Here is a 26239-nt window from a genome sequence, read left to right as displayed (position 1 = left end):
CATAGCCCTGAGCTCTGGAGATAGATAATGCATTTTTCTTCAAGTCACAAGTTTCTTCCTGTTATGAGGGATAAGCAATAGCTACTTTTTCTCAAGCTTTCACAGAGGCATCGAGAAACTGCTAAGTAAGGTATATAAATGTCAAGTTTTAGCCAATAGGTCACACAGTAAGCTAGATCTCAGAAACCCTTCTAAGGGCAAGCCATGCAACCTACTTCTCTGTGCAAATTTCAGCTAGTGTGATCAAAGATAATGAGTCACCTGGTAGAGGATTTCAAAAACACTAAAGCTGCTTCAGGGTTTTCTTCTTGAGCTTCACTGTAACTGAAACTACACTTGTACTTTGAGACAAGACAGGGCTATGGGGCATGAACTCAACACATGACTCCAAGATTGAGTAGTTTCACGTAATGAAACTCAGTAATGAAAACTGAAGCGCGCTTGTCTGAAAATACTGGATCCCAGAATCCCATTACAGTGAATCCAAATGTGTTGTTTACACTAGAAACATGAAGTGTTGGGTAGACCTTAAAATAGACAACTGCTTGAGGCTTGAAAACGATCCTTTGATAGAAATAGATGCGTATTCTGATGATCTTGCTCAGAATAGTATTTATAGAGTAAAACGTGACTGGATTTCTTCCCTGGTGGTAGAGGGTACACATGAGTCATTTTCTTTGAGGGGCGATGGCTGTGCACTAGGTCTAATGCAGTAAGGATGAGAGTGTGAGCTTTGAAGTCATCAAAATGTATCAGTTCTACCTGCGGGACTTGGGTGGATTGCTCCATTTTTCTGAAGCTAGTTTCGTTATTTAAAACGTGGAGCTGAGGGACTTCCCCAGTGGTCCAGCGGTTAGGACTCCTCACTGCACTGCACGGGGCACAGTTTCAATCCCTGGCTGGGGAGCTAGGATCCTGCATATCACATGGTGCAGCAAAAAATTAAAATTAAAAAAAAGAATGGAGCTGATACACAGCTATGTCACAGAGTGGTTATAAAGACGAAACGTGATAGCACGTGTAAATAATGCAGGACTGGTTTTGCCTGAGAGTTCACTTCCTTCTAGGCCCTCCTGCCCACACTCCTGCATGCAACCCCCTGCAGGAAGGCTGCAGAATCTGGCTCACTTGGGCTCCATCAGTACCAGCCCGCGGCTGGACTGACATTCACCATCTCCCTTTCACAAAGTACTTCTATGAAGATGTTGTGAAGCCAGGTTTGCACAATACTCCCAAGGAAATGCTCAGTGTCTCATTAACTGCTCTTCGAAAACACTGGTTGAAGAAAGCAACACAATATTGTAAAGCAGTTATCCTCCAGTTAAAAATAAAAAGAACACTGCAGTTAGAGTTTTTTTGTGTGTGTGTTCTAAACCTTAGAGAATCATAACTTCTACCCAACTTTCCATTCATTTCTTTTTTATCAGTTTGCCTAGTTTGTTGATTTACAACTTCACGTCAAAAGAACTGACTTTTAGGGACTTCTCTGGCAGTCCAGTGGTCAGGACTGTGCACTCACAATGCAAGGGGTTCAGGTTCAATCCCTGCTTGGGGAACAAAGATCCACCTGATGCTTGGCCTGCCTTAAAAAAAAAAAAAGAAAAGAAAGAAAGAAAAAAAAAACAGCATATTAACAACAACCTGACTTTTAGGGAATACATGCATTAAATCTATAAATATTTAGTAAGCTCCTACTATATACCAGGCCCCATACCCGGCACTAAGAATGAAAAAACATCAATAAAACATAGCTTGTTTTCAGTGCTGTTACAGCATGAAGAAGAACGCGCAGTATAACGCACCACAGTAAGTCCTGTAATGGACGAGTGCCCGAGGTGCCACCACTTACATGGCACTTTAAAGTTCAAAAGCACCCTCACAGTGTCAGCCTCCCATGAACGCTATGAGCTGGGTATCACCATTACTAATCATTTCCAGGTCAGATATAAGGCAGCCCAGGAGAAGGAGGGGAAGTAAGCTGACCAAGATCCCAGAGATAATAACCGTGATTCTGGGTCTCAAATCTCAGCTGGCTGTGTTTTCCCCACCACTGTCACTCAGAGTCCGTGTCAGAATATACTCCGAACACACCCCCTATCAAGCCGGCAAATGCCTTACAAGTCACCTAAACTGTGTTCCCCAGGAAGCATTCAGATACAGGAAGCTCTCGTGCTCTAGACTTGGCCTAGACCCTAACCTCCCTTCTCTCCCCCAGGACCCTACTGAGAGCCGAATGAACTGCTGTTTTCTGATGATGCCGGCTTCTCTCCAGCCTTGGAGCTTTTTCTCTACTCTTTCTTCTCCCCAGATACTCCTCCTGTACTCCACCCAGTTCACCTTCCTGTTCCTTCTCTTGCCTGGAGACAGTACAAGTTTCACCTCTTTCAGGAAGCCCTTCCTGATTACCCTCCTTCAAGCCATTTCAAATAGCTGAGTTCTCTACGTTCTCCCCAAGGCCCACAAGAGGCACAAGACATAGCTCAGACTATTTGGCACTACAATCATTGGGTCATTTGACTGTCTTCCCCCTCACTTTTCCTCAGGGATGTCTTTGCAGCCTCAGTGTTAAGCCCAGCAGCTGTTTCTTGACTAAATGAATGAAGGAAAAAAATCAAGCTATGCCCCCTTGCCTAGTGTCCTCCCTGCAGTGGCTGGGCTCAAAACAAATCCACAGCTTTGCCAGCAGTGTTGGAGCTACCACTGAACTACTGATGCCCACCAGAGCTTCCCCAGGTTAGGGAGAATTCACTCTGTGTGCCTCCTCTGAAAACAAGAACAGTCATGAAATCACCAGTCAGGTTTTGAGCATAAACATGGCCAGTAACAATGCCTTAGACCACTGCACCTGCTGCTATCTCTAGCTGGCCATAACCCTTCTGCTTTCAGTCTTACTCCTCAAATTGCAGAGCCCGTATCTGCTCACCTGTGTGAACCCAGAGCCTAGAACAGGGATGGCACACAGCAGCCTTTGCCTCAGGAAATATTTGAATGAACGAACGAATGAAATACTGAATGAAGGAAGGAAACTGCCCTGGCTTGGTTCTTCCTAAGCGACCCTGATGGCACTATGTAATCACATCACCCTTCAGGCCACCACTGGCTCGAGTTTGCATGGATACTGGATCAAGACAGACAATGGCTCCGTGACCTCTGTGTGACCTATGACCTATGACTTCAGACAGTGGATCTTTTCTAGAGAATCTGAACTAAAATCTAATGAAGAAACTTTTCCAGGTAAATATACAGATGAGAGCTAAGAGGAAGCAAAGGTTAAGTTGTGGGAGGGGAGGCAGAAGCCATGACACGAGGTGTATGGAAGTAGATGTATGAGGAAGAACCCGTGAAGGAGAACCTGTTCAGATTAGGAAGCAGAGAGAGTGGGAGAAGCTGAGTGTCAGGGAGACCCTGCCATCCTGAGGAGGCTCTAGAAGAGAAAGAGGAACTGGCCGCAGGGCTCTTCCTGAGAGCTCTTCTCTGGTCTCAGCTTCAGGTCTAGTGCAACCAGACTTAACAGGCATGTTCTTACCTAACAGGTGAGAATGAGTTTTAGTGTTTCTGCCGCTTCTACAGGCTATCAGGTGATGCTGAGTTCTAAAATGTGTTAGCCTTGGGTACAGGACCATCTCAGCTTAGAGGGTGCCTTTGTGAGCACTGGATAAAGGTGCCCATTTGGGGAGGAAGCCTGACCAGAGGTCAGCTCCTGGCGGGATGAGAAGCCCATCGCCCTTGCACAAAGAAGAAGGTTCCCTTCCTGGGGGCAGTGGGGGCACGCAGGTCCGCCCCGGGGCCGCACAGCTTGGTGAGGCCAGGACACAGGCTGGGTCTTGTCTGCCCCGCCCTTCCCGGCAGGATGGCTTTACTCTCCAGGGAGAAGGTAAGGACAGAAATTGTACCCAGAACCAAATGGTCTTTGTTTGGTAAAACAAACCACTCTGAGTTATGTGAATGGCAAGTGAGCCGCCATCCATTGTTCCTGCCTCGGGCTGCCCCAGCCCCACTGTGATGGGGCCGAAGAGTCCCCTTGGGACACCGCCCCCTCCCCTGCCCCCACAGCATGGCATTATGCTTTGGAAAACAATGGCTGAGCATGCAAACACCAACTGGAAGAGTTACAACCTCAGAGGGTAGTGGGAGGCACTTTGGGGGCACCAACTAAGTGTGAATAACAAGGACTTCTCCCCTAAAGGGACAGGTGACCATCGACTGCAGGACCCATCTGTGATAGCGGCACCCCATGGCAGTTGCCAGGCAGCCCTAGGTATGGGTGGATGGAACATCCAGGTTGGCTAGATTTCTCACTCCGCTCCTCATTGAACACGCCAGGGATAAAAGACTTAAGAAAAAGACACTGGATCTGTCATCTTCCCAGGTGGCGCTAGCGGTAAAGAGGTCACCTGACAACGCAGAAGACATAAGTGATGTGGCTTCGATCCCTGGGTTTGGAAGATCCCCTGGAGGAGGGCATGGCAACCCACTCCAGTGTTCTTGCCTGGAGACTCCCCATGGACAGAGGAGACTGGGGAGCTACAGCCCATAGGGTCACAACGAGTCAGACACGACTGAAACAACGCACACACATACACCTATATACACCAGGGCAAAGGGATGCCAGAGAAATGAATCAGGTACGGAAAGAAATGAGACTGTGTCTGGACACAAAGTGGTCCATCTGCTCATATCTCCCTTTTTGAGGTGGCTCAAAGGTTCTTTGTTCTGTGCAGCCCTATATGCAAGACTGAGAGTCATCACTTGAAGACCAAACACCAAGTACCAAATACCTCTTGGTACTCCTACAGCCTGAAGGGCAAAGTGCCTGGCACACAGTAGGTCTACAGTCAGCACTTGCTAAGAGCTTATGATAGGAATAAGCCCTGGGCTATGTCCTAAGCTTCTTTCAGTTCAGTTCAGTTCAGTCCCTCAGTCTTGTCCGACTCTTTGTGACTCCATGAATCACAGCATGCCAGGCCTCCCTGTCCATCACCAACTCCCGGAGTTCACTCAAACTCATGTCCATTGAGTTGGTGATGCCATCCAGCCATCTCATTCTCTGTCGTCCCCTTCTCCTCCCGCCCCCAATCCTTCCCAGCATCAGAGTCTTTTCCAGTGAGTCTACTCGTCGCATGAGGTGGCCAAAGTATTGGAGTTTCAGCTTTAGCATCAGTCCTTCCAATGAACACGCAAAGGTTCTTTACTTACTAATTATTGGGCTTATCAGAAAAGAACATCAGAACCCACTGAATATATTAAAGTTTCCAGTGCAGAAGAAGATTGACCTAAAAATTAAAAGAACATCTGTCCATATACTGTGAAAACCTTGTTTGGGCATTTTTTTAAAAGTGGATAAAACACCGCTTTATTTACAAAGCAATACTAGATTTTTAAAATGCAAAACTTTTGTTGAATTCCAGAACTGTGATTTCAAAACCATAAAGCAAAAACAATGTTTTCCTAACCTCAATAAAAGGACTGATGTATCAATTCCAGTGTTACTTCAGTTATATTCTTTAAGTGTATTTATTTGAAAATATATGGCTTTCTTCACATACTTTGTATGGATTTTAAAGTCGAAAACTAGAGTTTTTGCTGACAAAGCACATGCATCTTTATCATGTGAAAAATCAACTGTTCAAATCACAAGTTAAATAAAAGCCACTGAAGCTTGGACAGAAATCCAGTAATAAAACACAAACAAACAAAGTGGATTCTCTTGTGATATCTCCAGAGAGTCAACAGAGGGAAAGCACAGAACTGGTCTTTTTAAAATGTTGTTTGTATTGGACTGTCTCTTATTGGCATGGTAGGAAAAATTTTCGAGTTTCAAGTTTTTATTATTCTTTCGTGGAGAGAAGAGCAGGAGGAAGCAGGGCTGGGAGGTGGGGTGACAGATGAGGTAGGCAGGATGGCAGGTAATGATGGAGTGAGGTTCTTCTCTGACGGCCCTTGAAGGACACTTTGTAGTCTTCTCCTCCCTGTCCTCCTCCGCCCCTCCCCGCTCAACACTGTCCCAAGAACTCACACCGGTAGTTCCCTCATTATTAGAAATGAACCTTTAGGAAGAACTTACTGACAACTAGCAGGAGGAGAAGGGGGCAAGGGGATGAGATGGTTGGATGGCATCACCAATGCGACGGACATGAGTTTGAGTATGCTGTAGGAGTTGGTGATGGACAGGGAAGCCTGGCGTGCTGCAGTCCATGGGGTCACAAAGAGTTGGACAAGACTGAGCGACTGAACTGAGCTGAGATCAAGACAGGGACTTCCCTGGTCATCCAGGGGTTAAATGCAGGGGTCACAGGTTCGATCCCTGGTTGCAGAACTGAGATCCCATATGCCACATGGTGTAGCCAAAAAAAAAAAGGGAGTGAGAAAAGCCCCTTGGGAGGTGGATATACCGATAAGATATATCCGATAAGATATTAAACCAAATTCTTCAACCTTACGCTTGACCAGGGCAAGCCCTTGTCACGGTATCACACAGCAGCAAGCCACAGTTGATATACAGGCCATCGGTTCTTCCACAGACCCTGCATGCACTAGAATCACCTGATGCCAATTAAATCAGAATCCCAAGAGCTGGGACACAGCCATAAATTGTTGTTGTGATTTTGGTCGTGGTTCTGTTTTCTTAACTTTCCAAGGGACTCCTAGGTATAACCAACTTTGAAAACCAGTGGCAGAGAGAAATGCTTCTCAAATGTTAATTTCCTATGTCAACCTGGGGACCTTGTGAAATGCAGATTGGGGTTAAGGATATCTGGGGTGGGGTCCAAGATTCTGAGATGAGGCCCATGCTGCTGGTCGGGGCTGGCTCCTGTCAGGCCACTGTGATCTCACATGGGACACTGACCAGTTGTGTGCCCACAACTTCTGGGGGAGGGCCTCGGACTTGGACTATCCTACCTTGGGTCAAGGGGTGTTATCACAAGGGGTTGTAACCTTCCTATTGCGCCTCTAAGACAAGTCAGTTATCAGCTCCTTCATCTAGCTGATTTTCCATCCATCTAGCCTGGCTGTATGTGTCAGTGAGGGACCAACTCATTCATTTTGTCTCTGACTCTTAAGAAATGCAGGGAGCTCCTCATTGTGTTTAGCCTATTCTTAAAGAAATTCAAGGCTCAGTGCTGAAGATGAAACGAATTCACATAGAAGCTCACTCTTTCACACTATGGGTCAGCTTCCTGGGGCACTGGGGATGAAGCAGCTGAAATCTGTCACTTCCTAATATCCTTTAAAAGCATACAGAATGCGTAGACTATTGGGGATAAAATAATTTTATAAATTGAAGTCCACAGTTCACACGATGGGCACTTTGCACGCTCATATTTAAAAGGTTCTTGTTTTGTTGTTTTTAGTTGCTAAGTCACGTCTGACTATTTTGCGATCCCATGGACTGTAGCCCTCGAGACTCCTCTCTGTTCATGGGATTTTCCAGGCAAGAATACTGGAGTGAGTTGCCATTTCTTTCTCCAGGGGATCTTCCTCACCCAGGAATTGAACCTGAGTCTCCTGCACTGCAGGCAGATTCTTTACCATTGAGCCACCTGGGAAGCCCCAAAAGGTCTTTACTGCCTCTTTTCTGCGTGTAGGCCTTGATTTCCATCTATGAAAATGAAAAATGGTGATACACGCTATGCTTATTTTATCTGCAGTCACCAACTGGACACATTTTCAGTTTCTTCTTTACAGTCATCCGAACAGTTAATCTTTGTTCAAAAGAAAAAATCAATCAAGATTATCCAGGAGTCAAGTTCAGTCTGGCCAAGACATAAAAACCAGGAGGAAAACACATTCAGTTCAATACTTTCCACAACATGAATTTGGCAGAAGACTCTTTACAACACATCCCATAACCTACATCCCACCAACTGAATTTAAGAATTCTGACTGGCTTTATCCAAAGTGATCTGAAAGTCAGATCAACAATACGTTTGATGTTTTCTACCTATACACATGATAGGGCAAAAACGATATTACAAGAATAAGAAGGAGCGGTGGAATGGAAAACAGAGGTAGGTGGCCCATGGAATGGAGTCAGAAACACGAAAAGGTGCCTTTGCTGAAGGGGAGAGTAGGTTTCAACTAGGAGTCAGGTTGCCTTAGCCCTTCAAGGCCTACCTACCCATCCCGGCCACCCCCCACCTCCTACCTGACTCAAGCACAGAGCATGTGGGGGAACCTTGGGGAGCACAGTGTGTAAGCTCGCACCATTGCCTGTGGCTGCACCATCGGTAGTTTTAGCATCAGTCCTCCCAAGACTGCAAACCAGAAAACAATCTGTAGAAACTTAACAAATCTGGTGGACTTTCAAAAACCGTTCTGCAGTTCTTAGGATAATGCTTTGTTCAAAAGCATTTTAAAAAGTATTAATTATTTAATCCCCCTAACCTCCCCATGTGGCAGTTCCACACTCTGATTCCCACTTTAAATACCGAGATATGAGAGACAAGGTTAAGTCATCTGCCCCACGTTACACACAGCTCGGCCCTCAGCCGGGTTCTGCCCAGCCGGTGCCCGGAGATGCCCCCAAGCCGGCGGGCCGGGGTTACCGCAGAGATGCCCGCTGCAGGCTTGGTCAAACGGTGAAGGATCAGTGATCCAACGGCACAACCAAACTCTGACCACACCTGCGGGGGCGTTTATACACCGGGTCCTCTAACCAGCAACTCCCCAAAGAAAGCTTTGAGAAGCATTAGCAGTTGGAAGGGTTTTCAAGGCTTGCAGGTTAACCGTAACATGTTAACCGCCCTCCCGCTCCCCAAGGGAGAGGACCGCACCCTTCCGAGGGAACAAAGTCGCCCTGAACACCGAGAGAAGGTTCCTCTTCCTGATGGACAAGCCCAAGAACCAGAGCCGCCGGTGCTCCCGGGCGCCGCACAGCCGCCGAGCCGCGCGGGAGGGAGCGCTGCGCATCGCGGCGGGTGCGCCTGGCCCCGGAGAAACACGCGACCACCCCGCGCCCCGGGGTTGCAGCATCTCTCCCCGAGGGTACCGGAGAGGGGCAGCGACAGGAGGTGGGGAGGGGGTCGGGGCTGCGACCGCTGGGAGGGTGAGGGGTTCAGCTTCGCCCACCCCCGACCCCCCGTCCTCTCCTCCCCTCCCGCCGCCAGCGCCCGCGGACGCCCCGGGCTGGCCGCGGCCCCATCGCAGCCACCTGCCCGCGCCCGGCCCCCGGCGCCCGAGCGGCCCTCACCTGATCCGGAGATGTGGACGCGGAGCGGGCGGCCCCGACTCGAGCACGACGACAGGTCGCTCTGCGAGCGGCCGCGCGGGCTCGGGTCCCCCGGCAGCCTGCGCAGGGTGGGCGCCGGCGGCCCGGCGGGCGTCTCGGGCTCGGGCACCTCGGCCGCCGCCCTCCCGGCCGGCTCTCCCGGGGTCTCCGCGGGGCTCCTGCCCGCCTCGGCCATCGGCTCCCGGCGGCCCGGAGCGCGGGGTGGGGCCGGCGCCGCGGACAGCGCTGCCCGGCGTGCGGCGACCCCAAGGCAGCGACAGGGGCGGGGAAGGCTGGACGCCGGGCGCGGAGAAGCTGGTGGGGAGGGCGGGAGGAGGAAGAGGACAGAAAAGTTTGCACAGGAAGGAGCCGCCTACAGCCGGCTCTCGCTCCCGCGGGCGAAAGCCGCAGGGCTCGGAGCTGGGCCGCCCTCCGTACCCGCGAACCTGCCCGCTGCTCCACCCCCCGGGCCCGGGCACGGCCCTTTGCAGATTGGCGGCAGGAGGGTCCCCCCGGTCATACCCAGCTCGCAGGCCTCAGATTAGTGGAGCCAGGGCGTCAGGAGCTGGGGTGCAAGGTCAAGGTTTACAATACTATTTTCGTGGGGGGTGGGGGGGTGGGGGGGGACAGGGGCGGTGGGCCGGAGTTGCAAGGAATGCCACGCACACACCCTTGAGCTCCCTGTGATGGAATCGAAAGGCTCATACCCAGTTGAAGGATGCGAAACTACCAAACTGCAGCACCAAAAGGCACTGGACTTGCTGGTGGGCTCGTGACCCATCCTGGAGACCCTTAAGTCAAGGCCACAGACCTCCCCTCTCACCCCTTGCCCTCGAAGCCCTCTCTGCCTCCCACCTTTGCCCACATTCCTGGGTTTCTGTCTCTTGGGTAGACCTGGTAGGTCATGTTTGAAAGGCCAGGCTCCCAAAGAACCGAGTGAATGAATGCCTACTGGAAGTCTGCGTCAAAGCTTTGCAGTGGAAAGACGGGTCTCCCCGAGATGCTGTGGACTGGAAATGAGGGTTACCTCTGTGCCTTGTAGGATTGTAGGAGATGGGCAGTGGAGATCTTGCTGATTCAGCCAGTGACTTCACAACCTAAGCTTTATCAGTTTTATGATTATGCCCCCAAGTTGTGACTTGCCCAGAGCCAGACCCAGGTGTCACCGTTCCTGAAAGCTCATGGCAAGGGACAAAGGTCCCTGGGTTCACCTACAGGTCACAGCGAGGCAGCAGGCAGAGAAGGAGAAGGGGGAGGGGAGGAAGGGTTAATAGCTGCTAAGTCACTTCAGTCGTGTCTGACTCTGTGTTACCCCATAGACGGAAGCCCACCAGGCTCCCCCATTCCTGGGATTCTCCAGGCAAGAACACTGGAGTGGGTTGCCATTTCCTTCTGCAATGTGTGAAAAAGTGAAAAGTGAAAGTGAAGTCGCTCAGTCGTGTCCAACCCTTAGCGACCCCACGGACTGCAGCCTACCAGGCTCCTCCATCCATGGGATTTTCTAGGCAATAGTACTGGAGTGGCTTGCCATTGCCTTCTCCGAAGGGTTAACAGAGTTAACATTTATTGGCACCCACACCCATATGCCAAGTGCCTTGTCAGACACTTTGCACATATGATACCTTTTAGTTAAAAAAAAAAAAAAAACTCAAGCAGAGGTGGTGAGAGAAAGGGGGGGTCCAAAGTGAGGGGTGCAAGCTGGAGAGGTACATTAATACCCACTTTGTACATTAATACAAAGGCCTTTGTAGTGACTTGGTCATAATAATAACAGCTGCTGCTGCGGCTAAGTCACGTCAGTCGTGTCCGACTCTGTGTGACTCCATAGACGGCAGCCCACCAGGCTCCCCCATCCCTGGGATTCTCCAGGCAAGAACACTGGAGTGGGTTGCCATTTCCTTCTCCAATGCATGAAAGTGAAAAGTGAAAGTGAAGTCGCTCAGTCGTGTCCGACTCTTCGAGACCCCATGGACTGCAGCCTACCAGGCTCCTCCATCCATGGGATTCTCCAGGCAAAAGTACGGAGTGGGTTGCCATTGCCTTCTCCGAATAATAACAGCAGCTTGTCCTTAATAATTTGAAAGGGTTTTCACCTTTAATTCTCATAGTAACTCAGGGAAGGGCATGATTACCTCAGCATTGCTGTGAGAACTCTCCAAAAACAGGTCCATTTTCACAAAGTCAGCCATGCTTGTGTGGTCCTGCTCTAAATGTCTATTTCCCCACCTCCTTAAATTTACACAGCTTCAAGTGTTATTGCCTCAATGGATACCTTGTGTAGTTTAGGACAGAAAAAAAGATGCCTGTGCTTCAGTGAACCAACGTGCGGTGTTTCAGCAGATAGGTCTTTTGGTGGGATTGAAAGGGCCGTGGGAAGGATTTGCCGCTTTCCGCTGTAACTGACATTAGATTACGAAGCTATTTCTCATCATCGTTTGCTGTCCTGCATATGGTCTTACCCAGTGATGCTGTCTGTATCCCGCTTGTCCATTTTCTCAGGGGTTAGCTCACCTTGCCAGCTGCTTTTCTTCTGGGGTACATCTGCCTCTTTCCTTGCACTTGGGTCTCACCCCACTGAATTCTCCCCTTTGCTCACAACATGGGCGCCCTCACCATCCTTCCAGGCCTAATGCTTCTCCCTTTCGGGTTTATCCTGTGTGTCATCTCTTGTGATGCTAAATAAATGAATTACTGAATATCCCAGAGGGCTTCCCTAGTGGCACATTGGCAAAGAATCCTCCTGCCAATGCAGGAGAGGAGTGTTTGATCCCTGGATTGGGAAGATCCCCTGGAGAAGGAAATGACAACTCACTCCAGCATTCCTGCCTGGGAAATCCCAAGGACAGAGGAGCCTGGAGGGCTACAGTCCATGGGGTCGTAAAAGAGTCAGACGCAACTTAGCGACCAAACAACAACAAAATATTCCAGAACACATGGAATCTTCCCTTGTTCATTAGTCAGCAGTTAATCATTTCAACTTTCACTTAGTCATGTATTGAAGTGTTTCTTGAGGGCCAGACACCACCACGCTTCTAGAAATAGTAGCATCTACTTGCTAGTCCCTGTTCTTACAGTCCCCCTTCCCCACGCCCATTCCGTCACCATCTACAGTGTGACTTCTGCCCACGCTGTTTGCATGAGCTTCTTTGGGCACCATAGCTTTTGAGCACTGAGTTACTGAATGGACTGGGGACCTCTCAGGTCTGACCCCTGCTGCAGCTCTTGACACTCTGGACCACTTGTTCCTTTTCTGGATTCTGTGTCCCTGGTTTCTGGGACACTTATCTTGCCTCTCTGTCTCCCTGCTACCCTCTTCTCAGGATCCCTTTTTTCTCTCTGTTCTTACCCAGTGCTCCCCAGGGGTCCAGCATCAGCTCTCTTCTTTTCACACCTGGCATATTTTACCCCAGGAAGCCTTACCTTTAGCTTTAAACTGCCAAGAGACACCTCGCAAGTCTCTTCCTCAGTCTAGACTGGTTTCCTGATCTCTAGATCCCAATATCCAAGAGGACTTGTCTTCTTGGAGTTTCCTTGACACTTAGCAGTCTTTGTACCCAGAGCCAAATTCTTCCTCCTCCACGAATCTGTCTGTTCTGTCCATTCTCCATCTAAAATAAATATGTCTAGGGTTTCCAGCCTGCTTTCACTGCCATGTCTTTAGCTTGAAACTTCATCTTCTCTTTCCTTTTAAAGGAAGAGACTCTTCCACTCTGCTCTCTTTCTCATTTCTAGAATGATCTTTCCAAAATGCTCACAAGACTTTGCTGCTGCCCCATTTACATCCCTTCAAAACAAGTATCCATGCCACGTGTTCAAGTGTCTGCTCCTCCCAGTGGCATACCAGGGCTTCTGCATTCTGCCCTTGCTCCTCACATCCTGCTCTCAAGTGTCCAGACCTTGTGAAGCTCCCTGTTCCTCTTCTAACAGTAACTGCACCCCCGTTTCCTCTGCCTGTAGCGTCATCCCCCAGCTGCCCTAACTTTGTCCCACTCACGGACCATCACTCATCTTTGGCGCCTCGGGCCAAGTGTCTCTCCATCCACTAAGCTTTCCTGATACCTCCTTGAACTTAGAGCCAGGGGAGGGCCCTTGCTGAACAGTGCCATAACGTTCCATATGTATCTCTGTTAGATCCCTTTTCACACAGGACTGTAGTTGTTGGGGTGCTGACCTATCTCCCCAACTCTCTGTGAGCTGCCTCAAGGCAGGAAGTACTTAGACTGCGTTTTGTTCTCCTGGCACCCGCTGTGTGTTGGATGAATGAATCAGCTAATTGAGTCTATATGAGGAAACAAACATTAACAAGTAATTCCCTGGCAATTCATGGAAGGTGCTATGGAAACCCACAAGAGCAGGCACCTAGCCTGTCTGAGGGGGAGGATCAGGGAAGGCTTCCTGGAGGAAGAGGCACCTGAGATGCCCAGGCATCCATGATGTGGGCTGGCATTTGAAGGACACAGAAACTTGAGACAGTGGGTCTCCTCAGGATGCTGTAATAGCTGGAGAACAGGAAGGGGAAGTAGCTAATTTCTGAGCCTGAAAAGTAGACAAGAAGTGGATTAGGATTCACTTTTCAAATGCCATTATATCTGTGCCATCCTAAAATAATGAGACATCATACGGGGTTGTTTATTTCCAGTTTTGTTGATCTTATCTCACTCCTCGTATAAGATTTCAATTTCCTTAGCAATGTCCCTTGGCACCTAGGACAATATTCTGCCCAGCACTTAATAAATGTAAGCTATTTGACAGACTGATAAAAAGAGGGGAAAACATTCCATTTTTCAAAGCAGAAAGTTGCTCAGTGTTATTATTTTATTTGTTCTGCTCTTTTTATTAAATATCATCTCTGAAGGATGAAAATAAAAATTGAAGATGAAAAAGGAATTACTTTTAATTACATATTGTAACAGTGGTTTAACACACCAAAATTATATTTGTTTTACCCTTATAAAAATTACAATATATGTAAGATTATAAAAGACATAAATGAAAATGTATCGACTAGTTTGGTCTGCCTATCTCTGACACCCTGCTGTCAGCAAGAGCATGTGGATTATTATTATAATTGTTATTTTGTTGTCCTCTCTTCCCCCAACATATATACAAAGCTCCACTGATTGAACAGACTTTATATATAAAATGCACACACAAATACAGTATACATGTTTCCTTAGGAAATACTATCTAAAAATACATGGCATTAGAAATAGTGTCTTTCATGGACATTATTGTTTTCCTATTACAGGTAGATAAAATCTCCATGAGTGAAATAAAGGTAACCTAGGTAATATCAGAAAAGAAGTGGCAAAGATCAGAATGGACGATACAAAGTCAAAATGAAATAACAGAAAGGCAAGGAATCCAGATAATAAAGAGTTGGTGACAAAGGAAATGAGGGTAAAGGACCATAATATAGTGCAAGTAGGTCTGCATTGTCTTGTGAAAGTCGCTCAGTCATGTCCAACTCTTTGCAACCCCATGGGCTGCAGTCCTCCAGGCTCCTCTATCCATGGGATTCTCCAGGCAAGAATACTAAAGTGGGTTGCCATGCCCTTCTCCAGAGGATCTTCCCAATCCAGGGATTGAACTCAGGTCTCCTGCATTGCAAGCAGATTCTTTACTGTCTGAGCCACCAGCTCTGCATTAAGATCACATTAAAAAAAAAAAAGAAATAGGGAATCAGTTTTGATGACCTCTTAGGTTTCTTCTGGTATAGGGTTTGATGGTTCTACAAAATTTTTTTATTTGGATTTATTTTATTTCATTATTTTCTTAATGTAGGTGTCTTATTTATTTATTTTGGCCATGCTTCAGGGCATGTGGGATATTAGTTCCTGACTAGGCATCCTGCCCCATGCAGGGAAAGTGATAAGTCTTAACCACGGGGCTGCCAGGGACATCCCTGGATTCATTTTAAAATTGAAGATGGAGATGAAATTGTTTTATGAGAGAGGCCAAAGTTGGTCCTTAGTTTTGAATCCCAATTGCTGTTTCTCCTTAGGACACTAGGTTGCTTGCTTTAAGGACTGCAAAATGTATATAAAGTGCTGAGCACGATGGCTGACATTAGTGCATTAAGACATTGGGGATATGCATTATATTTCTTTATTTCCATAAATCATATCTGGTTCAGCTTCATCCACAAAGGTTACCTGAAAGACATTTTCCAAAATTCCCTCCTGCTTCTTGGATCAAGTAAGAACTTTAGTGCTTTTGGATTTATGAAGATAGGAGGGGACTATCCCAATTCTTAGTCCAATGGCTGCCAAGGTCAACCATGGCTTCTTTCACCTAGACTCCAAAATTTCAGCGTTTTGTGTCCAGGACACCTGGTATCTACAGAAGCCATCCCTTTCGTGTCCTGACTCCTTAGAGACTGTCAGAGACAATGCTAAGGTGTCCATCACTCAGATGTCAAATGTCTCAACCCCGTTCCCAGTGGGAGTGGAAGGATCCGGCACACTTGAGGATTAGGTCCTTGACAATTCAACTGTCAACTCAAACCAGTTGTTGGTGGCAATGCAAGAGGGCTCAGCCACTTTGGAAACTAGTTCAGCAGTTTTCATAAAGTGAAATATACATTTACTCTGTGCCTCAGCAGTTCCATTCATAGGCATTTGTCCAAGGAAACGAAATCTCATGTTTGTGCAAAAACCCGAGAGCAAGTGTTTCCAGTAGCTTGTCTCACAATCTCCAAAAACTGAAAACAACCCAAATAAATACATCCACCCAATGGAATAGTACTCAGCAATATAAATGCATGAGCTACTGGTACAAACAACATGGAAGAACCTCAGAGGCATTCTGCTAAGTAAAATAAGCCAGGCTTACATGTGCATTATTGTTCCACTTCAGTGACATTCTGGAAAAGGAAAAACCGTGGGGACTGAAAACAGAGCAGTAGTCGCCAGTTGCCGGGAGCAGAGAGAAGGGGAGACATTTTTTGGCTGAGGGAACTGTTCTGTCTCGATTGTAATGGTAAGTAAACAGCTGTATTTGTCGAAAAGTCATAGAATTGTATGCTAAGAAGATGGAAATTTATTGTGTATAAATTATACCTCAAGAGAAAAAGAAAGTAACCCACCAAGTTTGCTTTCCTTTTGGGACAATTCAGCCTAATTCTCTTGAATGGCCAAGACTTCCAGCAAGCAGACCAGGTTGTTCTGTGCTTAGAAATGTCTCTGGTCTGGAAGACTTGTCCTCACACACAAAAAAGTTTTTTTAAATGTTAAAATGTTATCCTATGGCTCCCAGGAAGCAAAGGTCTACCCTTCTGGAAGGGAGACAAAATTCTTTTTTGTACCTTCTTGAGGCATCTCCAGCTGCATGGTGGTGGGAGTGAGAGGTAGAAAAAGCAAAACAATTCAAACAAACAACAGTAACAACAAAAATCAGAGGTCGGTGTGGGGGTTGTCTTTGGGACTCCGTGATTTTTGGCTTGTTTGTTTTTAAGCTTGGACTTCCAGAAGGGGGAGATGTAGATAAAAATTACCTTTATTCTTGGATGCCATTGCCCTGCAGAGAAACAAGATAATGTAACTTCTCAACAGGTTTTCTGTTACATTCAATCTCAGAAGAGCAGCCCCTCCCGGGTTTGTTCTGAAGGCCGGGTCTGTTGGAATGAGGGGCAGGCTTCTGGGAGCTCACCCAGGACCAGGGAGTGCAGCAGGGGAGGCTGAAAAAGGGGACTGACAAACAAGGTCATTTCTCACAGACATAATACTGTGAAGGAAATTAATCAGGGGATCTGATAGGAAGCAGCTGGAAGAAGGGCTCCTTTGTCTGGGGTAGTCAAGGAAGGCCTTTCTGAAGATGCGACCTTTGTACAGAGTGAGTGATGAGGCACCCAAGGGACTGAGAAGAGCACGTGCATGCCTGTGTGCTTAGTCGCGTTTGACTCTTTGCGACCCCATGGACTGTAGCCTACCAGGCTCCTCCGTCCATGGGATTTTCCAGACGAGAATACTGGAGTGGGTTGCTATTTCCTTCTCCAGGAGATCTTCCCGACCCAGAGATTGAACCCGGGTCTCCCGCATTGTAGGCAGACGCTTTACTGTCTGAGCCAACAGGGAAGTCCATTACAGGCTGAGGGACCAGCAAATGTAAAAACTCTGCTGGAAGAATGAGCCACAGGAAGGCGGCCAGGAATGCTGGGATGTAATGAGCAAGTTGTCCAGGATGGGGGTGGGGGATGGAGGGGTGGGGTAAAGGTGGCCTGGAGAGGGAAGAGGGGTTCAGACCCTCCACCAATTCAAGTGGAATGAAGTTAATGAAAGCTTTTCAGCAGAGGAATGACATGCTCTGAATTACATTAAAAAGAAATTCTGGATTTTTTTTTAATGGAAGTATTAATGAGTTGAGGGCTTCCCAGGTGGCACTAGTGGTAAAGCACCCACCTCCCAATGCAGGAGACATAAGAGATGTGGGTTCGATCCTTGGGTTGGGAAGATCCCCTGGAGGAGGGCATGGCAACCCACTCCAGTGTTCTTGATTGGAGAATCCCATGGACAGAGGAGCCTGGTGGGCTAAAGTCCATAGGGTCGCAAAGAGTCGGACATGACTGTAGCTACTTAGCACGCATGCGCTGATGAGTTGAGGATGGGGGCGGGGAGGGAAAAGTAGTGATCCAGGGCTTACTGCAAGATTTGGGGCTTGAAATAAGTGGTAAAATTAGCTGTTTTTTTAAGGAATAGAAATGAGGAAGCCTTGTTTTGTTCAATATTTTTAAAATGAGATAAAGCTATGATAATTAAAATAATTTGGTGCTCATTTTTCAAGAGTTGTTAAGACTTATTTAACATGCAGAATGCACCAGGGTCCCTCTGAGTGCTTTGGATGTATAACATATTTAATTCTCACAAAAATCCTACAAGACAGGGACCTGCTAGCACTATTTTAAGGGTGAAAAACAAAGGCACAGTAAGGATAAGTAAAATGTCCCAAGTCCAAAGCCGACAGGTAGTCTGACTTCCAAACCCATGCTCCAACCACACATCCCAAACCTTGGCCAGGCCAGTGGAACAGAATGTGGAATTCTAAAAAGTCTCAAATGCACCTACACCTTAGTCTATCATACCATTACAAATCTATGGGAATTAACCCAGGAACAGTGTTCGAAATTTTTCCTAAGTGTATGGAAACTACTGTTTAAATTTTCCTTTGGCACATTCACAAATACACTAAATAAAGACGGGTTAAAGAGTTAAATGTTCAAACACAAGCATGCACACAAACCATACAAAGTTAGAAGAGACTATGAGATAGAAAAGCGCTGGTTAGAAATGAAAGTAATGGAAGAAATCATAAAGAAAAAAATCAATAAGTTTGACTTCATAAAAATTAAAAACTATAATGCAAAACGATTAAGAAACAAAGTAAAAAGTAAATTGCCTTCCAGAAATATTGTATCCAATTTACATTATGGCTCACAAGATGATGGTTGAGAGGATCCATCATACTTTGCCAGCATTGGCCATAAAATTTTTTTTAAATGTTTTTTTTTTTTCCTAAATTGACAAGAAAGAAAATGGTAAGCATCTGTTCTTACAATTAGCATTTTGAAAGTCCGGTGTCTTCAATCACCTGATTGATATCTTTATTGCACGTCCTGTTTGTGACATGGTTGTTCATGCACTTTCTCTGTTTATCTGCAGGAATTTTAGCCTTATTGATTCGTATGAGCACTTTATAGACCAAGAAGTGTCCTTTTTTTTCATATTTGTTGAAAATGTATCTACCCACTTCGTTGTTTATCTTTCAGTTTCTATTTTACATTTTTTTGTGAGGTTGCTTTTGTTAATGGAATATTCTTTTCCTTTCTTAAAACAGTTTTTATGTGTACAGGAAAGCTATTGATTTTTATATATTTGTAACTGAGCACCTTATTGAACTCTTTTTAGCTTTAGGAGATTTTAGCTGATTCTCTCTTGGGTTTGGGGGATCTATAATGATATCATCTGGGCTTCCCAAGTGGCGCTAGTGGTAAAGAACCTGCCTGCCAGTTCAGGAGACATAAGAGACACGGGTTTGATCCCTGAATCAGGAAGATGCCCTGGAGGAGGAAATGGCTACCCACTCTAATATTCTTACCTGGAGAATCCCATGGGCACAGGAGCCCGGCCGACTACAGTCCACAGGGTAACAGAGTCGGACACGACTGAAGCGACTTAGCACACACACAGTGACATCATCTACAAAAAGAAGGGAGGGATGGATTGAGGAAAGGAAGAAAGAAGAGGGTGCGGGATGTTTTCTCCTCCCTGCTAATAATATAACTCTTACTTGGGCTTGATATGTTACTTTTTAGCCAGAATTTCCAGTAAATTTGGTAATAACAAATATCAGGGTTTTTTTTTTTTTCTTAATCCAATGAGACTGTCTCTGGAATTTCACTCTTAATTGTGCAATTGGCTTTTTACTTGATACATAGTATTGATAATTAGCATATGAATATATAATCACCCTTCTACGTTTTTTCAATGATATCCTTTATTTCACTTATTCAGTATTTGTTTCATTAACAATGTGTAACAAGCAGTAAGCATTCTTGGTCTTATTTAACTCAAAACAAGATACAAATTAAATACTATTTACCAGCCAGGATGGGAGGGAATCCCAAGGGAGAAGGGGTACATGAGTCCTTCTAAGTTTTTTTTAAAGCATTTATTGTGGCAGGTATCCTATCTACCAAAGTAAAATTTTTAACTTCATGCAGAAAGCATACTAGCTACACCATACATTTAGTTTGAGGGCAAAAAAAAAGTCTTTGTCAACTTTATTCTCTGTGATGTGGACAATTTTTTTTGAGTCCCTTGATTTTCCTTTGGGCAGCATTCCTTCTCCCTTAAAAAATCAACTTCACTGAAATTTAATTTACATACAATACATTGTGTCTATTTCAATGTATGATTTGATTAATTCTGACAGGTGGACACGCAGTGAAAGGGCCACAGTCAAGATACGGACGATTTCTATCACGGGCAGAAGGTTCCTCCTGCTTGTTTGCAGTCCATGCCTGCCTTTGTCCACAGTCCGGGGCCAACACTGATCTCCTTTTTTGTCATTATGAATTAGTTGGCATTTTCTAGAATTACCCCCACGTCTAGAAAGGTAAAGAAGCTTGGCTGTATTGAAGGTAGCCTCCCCCCTGGAGCCATGGGGTCTCCTGGAAGCACTGAATATCATCCTCCTTCAGAAAATAGTGAGTAGCTCTGAGTCAGTGGTCAGAGATGGTTAGTTAGACCCTTTGTGTCTTGAGGGTTTACAAGGAAAAGTGTTCCTACCCCTCAGAACAGATGTTCCTAATCCATCAGGGCCCAGCGTCCAGAACTAGCCATGACCCTGTACATCCAGAATTCTGGAGAAGACTATGTGTTTGAACCGAAGGAACTGAACCCAGGGAGGAGGGCATCTAGGCACTGATAGCCAACAGGGCTTAACTATAAAGACCTAGCACTTTGAAGACCCAGACACATCCCTAGGCTGTGTGGGTGATAGCTACACATGCAAGGGACCATGGCGAGCGACCACCTTGAAAACCCACGAACCGGTACCCTGAGAGTTTAGAGAGGTCTCACGGGCTTCGCTGATGGGTCAGTGGGTAAAGAATCTACCTGCAATGCAGAAGAGGCAGGAGATGTGGGTTTGATCTCTGGGCTGGGAAGATCCCCTAGAGGAGGGCATGGCAACCCACTCCAGTGTTCTTGCCTGGGAAATCCCATGGACAGAGGAGCCTGGTGGGCTACAGTCCATGTGTCCAAAGAGTTGGACACAACTGAGTGACTGAGCACACGTGTGATTAGTTTCCAATAGCTTCTGGAACAAAGTAGCACAAATTCAGTGGCTGAAAACAGCACAAGTCTATTATCTTATGGTTCTGGAAGTCAGAGTCCAAAACAGGTGTCGGTGAGCTAAAATCAAGGGGTTAGCAGAGCTGTGTTCCTTCTGGAAGCTCTAAGGAAGGATCCATGTCCTTTCATATTTCAGTTTCTAGAGGCTGTGAGCCTTCTCTGACTGTTGACTCTCCTTCATCTTCAAAGGTAGCGATGACCAGTCAAGTCTTTCTTATGATGCCATCCCTCTGGTTCTGACTCTTCTGCATGCATCCCTCTTCCCCATTTAAGGACTTTGTGATTACACTGGGCTCATCCAGATAATCCCAACCACCTTCCTTCTTTCTTTTGTTTTTGGCCGTGCCTCGAGACAAGGCACGGCCATAAGCTTTCTGCCAAGAAGATAAGTAGCTACTGAGGCAGAATTGATACAAACAAGCAAAACACTGTGAATGAAATATCAAAATTTTAAATAAAGACAGGACCCAACCCTATACTTAAGAAAGAAGAAAGAGTAAATGAAAAAAATTCTGTTGTTCTGAAGATGAATCCATACATATAAGAATGAGTTTCAACATTTTAGACAAAAGTAAGGCAGCCCTGGGAGTTCCTCATTTATTATGCTGCTCAATAGCTGATATAAAAGGATTTAGCTATGGATCTTGCCCTCAAAAATAAGCAAGAAGTTTTCATAGTAGTTTTTGGAACATTGTACTGAATGTTCCATTTTCATAATTCCATTTTCCTTGCTAATGAATAGCTACATGGTTTAAATTGTAAATTTCCTATGGGAAAAAATGAGAAAATACATAGAATATAGAGAATAAATGTCATATGGATATTCGAGGGAGACTTGTACTTTTTGGAGTGAACATTTGAGCAGTTTTGTGATCAGATAATGTGGGCTTAACTGGTCTTTACAGAATGACTGATGTTCTCAAGGTGTCAACACTGAAGGATGAAGAGACTGTGCTGTGAAGAGAGCTGGGATGTGGCCCCATCTAGAGGCTTCCAGAGATCTCAGTCATGTGTGTGACGCCCGCCACCATCTTTATTCCTCCATAAGAAATCCTACAGGCAACAGTGTGAGGAAGGGGTCTCCGCTTGATGCGTCTGTTGGGCATCTCATCTCTTCAGATGACCTCACCACTGCATACATTGGCTTCTCTATATTTTGACCAGTGTGTCATGCTAGACTCTTCCCTAGCGATACAGGTTTCACCTATGCAGCCTCACACGCAGCTCTGATCATCTTTGCGACCCCATGGACAGTAGCCTGCCAGGCTCCTCTGTCCATGGGATTCTCCAGGCAAGAATACTGGAGTGAGTTGCCATGCCCTCCTCCAGGGGATCTTTCTGGCCCAGTGATCGAACCCAAGACGCTTATGTCTCCTGTGTTGGCAGGCAGGTTCTTTACCACGTGGGACGCCCCATCTTATCAGAAGGTCAGAAGAAAATTCTTTCTTAGACTGTGCAGGACTGACTCTCGGTCTCCTGAGTGTCTTCAGTTACTCAAGTGAATAGTCCTTGGGGCTTTAAAATGGGTAGATCCTCTGCCTGCCTCATGTGAAAATTACTGGAGGCCTCTAGAGTCTTCCTTACCCATCTTACCCTTAGGTTATTACTTAAAATGCCACCACCCCAGTCCTTACTTTCCCTCCACCACTCAAATGCTCCACACACTTCTCATAACAGCACCGTCTGTGCTGCTATCATGGCTCACCTCTGTGGTTTCCTTCTCTCTTCACAGTGGACTCTGCTTCTGGAGGACAACGGAGTGTTTTGAAGCTTCTTCAGGGCTGGCTTTGCATGCTGGGCCCCTGACGTCAAGGTGCCTAACAGCAACTCCCATGCTGTTGGCCTCTGTCTGAAACACGTTTGCTCCCATTGTCTGTCTACCTAATTAACTTACTCATGTTTGAGAGACCTCAGTTCTTAGCTTTAATTCCGCAGGGAATCCAGACTAGACTGGGGTTCCATGCCATATGCTGGCACAGTATTCTTTACTTCATGGTATGTACCGCAGTTTGCAATATTATATCTGGGTCATTTGTTCAATGTCCGTATTTCCCACTAGAGACAAAGTCATATGAGGGAAAGAACTGTCCATTTTCTTGTGGCATCTGCTGGGCCCAGCTCAGTGCCTGGTACAGAGTTGGGGCTAATGAAATATATATTCACTTAATGAAATAAAGGTGTCATGACTAGATGAATGAAAGACTGGATAGGGTGTTTCATTAATATAATAACCAGAGTCCCAATAGTGCTCCTCAGTTTAACATGATGGTCAAAAACACAGGCCCTAATCAATTTAGGCAAGTTCTTTAGCCTCTCTGTGCCTCTTGCCCTCATCTGCATAATGGGTATAATAAAAATGCCTTATGAAGACTTAGGACTTCCCCGCTGGCTGAGCAGTAAAGAATCTGCCTGCTATGCAGGAGGTGCAGAAGCCAAGGGTTCGATCCCTGGGTCGGGAAGATCCCCTGGAGGAGGGCGTAGTAATCCACTCTAGTATTCTTGCCTGGACTATCCCATGGACAGAGGAGCCTGATGGGTTACAGTCTATAGGGTTGCAAAGAGTCAGACGCAACCGAAGCAACTTAGCATGCATGCACCCATGAGGATTTAATGAAACTATATACATGTATGCAGATGGGTCAATTGATTGATAAACAGATATAGATATATAGATATATGTAGATAGAGAAATATCTGTGTATGTATATTTAAATACTTGGAAGACTGCCCAGCATTTTCCCACACCTTAAAACTTGTGATCATGGAATTCTCGTGGTCACCACACTCAGCCATTGCTATTCCAGTGCACGTACCCCGGCTCACATTAGCATTGATGTTTCAGCTAATCTCTTTGTATATTTTTAGTGCTCATTAGCCTGTGTCTCTATGTTCTCCAGGCTGACTTATCTTTCAGGGTAGCAGGCACAGTGCCCAGGACCATCATACTCATCAGTTCAGTTCAATTCAGTCGCTCAGTCGTGTCCGACTCTCCGCGACCCCATGAATCACAGCACGCCAGGCCTCCCTATCCATCACCAACTCCCGGAGTTCACTCAAACTCATGTCCACAGAGTCGGTGATGCCATCCAGCCACCACAGAGACCCACAAAAATGTTTTAGCTTCTTCTAAAATCTGAAGGAAAAAAAATATTTTAGACTAAAGAAAAATGTTTTAATATATAATATTAACATATTTGCCTTTACCCCAGCACAGTCATAACACATATGCTTTATTTATCTATTTTATGGAGGAGGGAGGGGCCCATGAAGGCAATAGCGCCCAGGGCCGGGGAAAGTCAGAGTTCAGCCTGACACCATGCACCAGAACCTTCGCTCTTCAGTTAAAAGAAATTAGAATAAAAATGCTTGTGTGACACTACTATATATAAATCAGATAACTAGTACAGCACAGGGAACTCTACTCAGGGCTCCGTGGTGACCTAAGTGGGAAGGAAATCCAAGGAAGCGGAGGTATATGTATATGTAGAGCCGATTCACTTTTTGGTGCAGCAGAAACTAACACAACATTGTAAAGCAGCTATACTGCCATTCTTGAAAATGCCTGACAGCGTTCACACGCCATCTGAATCGTTTCTGGTAAGGGCAGGCGGCTCCTTGAGAAAGCACAGCCTGGCCGGAGGTGATCCTGCTGTTCTGGGTCTACCCTCGGAAAGCAAACGCGCTCAGCTAGAGCCGGGCTGCCGAGCGCACTCCCCTCACCGCCCTCCTCTCTTCCCCAGCCCTCCCACAGCGCCTCAGCCACAGGCTTCCTGCCCACACTCATCTCTTTTCCCATCTCCCCCCATTCACTCTCCTCTACCTCGCCTGTCAGGCTTCCTCTAACCACCCTTAGCCTCCTCTTCATCTTAGCATCCTTCACCTCTCAGGTGCTCCCCTGCGTTCCTCACATTGTCCGCTTCTTGAGCACTGCCTTTGGGTCCCTCTTCCCAATCCCTCCTTCTTGCCACTTGTTCTTACACGTTGTCTGCTCTTCTTTACATTGTTGTTCCTTTTGATTCTAATTTCAGGCACTCTTCATTTCCTCCGCGACCTTTTTAATTTACTATTTTTAAAGACCTCCATGCTAAGTTCTTCTTCTTTTTTAATGTCTCCTTTCTCCCTTTTGCCTACTCCTTTTTGAGTTTTCTGTTATTTCCTTTCCTTTTTTTTCCTGCTTCCTCTTCCTCTGAAGACGTGGTCCATTCCCTCCCACCTCACCAGGGCTGTGGAAACTCCACCCTCTGCTCTGACCCACAGAAGACCACAGGAAAGGAGACCTGATATATGGTAGAGACTTCTTCCTGAACTGGTCCTCCATGCACAGATGCTAGTCAGATCATTCATTTTTCAATGAAGACAAGAGGATTGCATATTCTGATGCTTGACTGCATTTCAGGGTCATAAAATTACAGGGGCCACCCAAAGCCATCCAGAGGAAATGTGGCTTCTTGTTTTGTTAATAGTCAACTTGTTTGCCTTGCAGACCAGCCTATCCCCACCCCCACACCCCCAATACACACACTAGTTGGTTGGTGAGCAAAATTACTTGTTCATTCTGAATTACAGGGAGACAAATCCTGTAAATTAGCCTACTTAGGAAATATTTAGGCTTCCTTTTGGGTAAAAAGGTCTTCCCTGGTGGCTCAGACGGTAAAGAATCTGCCTGTAATGCAGGAGACCCAGGTTCAGGTGCCAGGACTAAGCGCCACTTCGGAGAAGACCAGAGCAAGACAGCCTTTTCAGAACCAGCCGCCTCTCATCCTATCTGTTTACCCAGGAGCCAGGTCCAGAACTCAGGTTCCCAGGGGCTTCCAGCTGTGTCCACAGTGAATAGCTGTGCATCCCACTGTCCCACTGAGGAACGTTACCCCAACACTTTCAAACCGTGGTGCTGGAGAAGACTCTTGAGAGTCCCTTGGACTGCAAGGAGACCCAACCAGTCCATCCTAAAGGAAATCAGTCCTGAATATTCATTGGAAGGACTGATGCTGAAGCTGAAACTCCAACAGCCACCTGATGCAAAGAGCTGACTCATTGGATTGCAGTGGACATGACTTAGTGACTGAACAGCAACAAATCCCAACCCTAAGCTCAGTATCTCAGATGCTTCTCCATCCCTTGCTTCTCCCTAAGCTGGCAGGCTTAGGCATTGTTCTCCAGGCACTAGGAAGAACTTGGA

At 46.3% G+C, this 26239-nt stretch overlaps 1 protein-coding gene and 1 long non-coding RNA gene across 3 annotated transcripts in view; one reads left to right on the top strand and one right to left on the bottom strand.

The window, feature by feature from the left end:
- PHACTR2 (phosphatase and actin regulator 2) overlaps positions 1–9528 on the bottom strand; it is a 305489-nt gene extending 295961 nt beyond the window's left edge. Inside the window, exon 1 of one of the 2 annotated variants that reach the window (XM_088840798.1) lies at positions 9191–9528. In XM_088840798.1, the coding sequence (XP_088696924.1) occupies positions 9191–9404 (214 nt within the window). In that variant the 5' untranslated portion in view covers positions 9405–9528. The remainder of the gene's footprint in view (positions 1–9190) is intronic. The other variant, XM_088840800.1, reaches the window with a different exon arrangement.
- LOC148776350 (uncharacterized) lies at positions 8846–23152 on the top strand. The gene is made up of 3 exons (XR_016038448.1): positions 8846–9011; positions 16067–16189; positions 22793–23152. It is a non-coding gene; the product is annotated as an uncharacterized LOC148776350 (long non-coding RNA).
- Positions 23153–26239: the final 3087 nt, after the last annotated feature.

This window comes from Moschus berezovskii, chromosome 10 (assembly GCF_049115385.1).
Source record: "Moschus berezovskii isolate FMDL1 chromosome 10, NW_MosBer_1.0, whole genome shotgun sequence".
NCBI classification, from domain to species: domain Eukaryota; kingdom Metazoa; phylum Chordata; class Mammalia; order Artiodactyla; family Moschidae; genus Moschus; species Moschus berezovskii.
The sequence above is the reverse complement of the archived record's forward strand: the minus strand, read 5'-3'. Positions and strand labels throughout refer to the sequence as shown.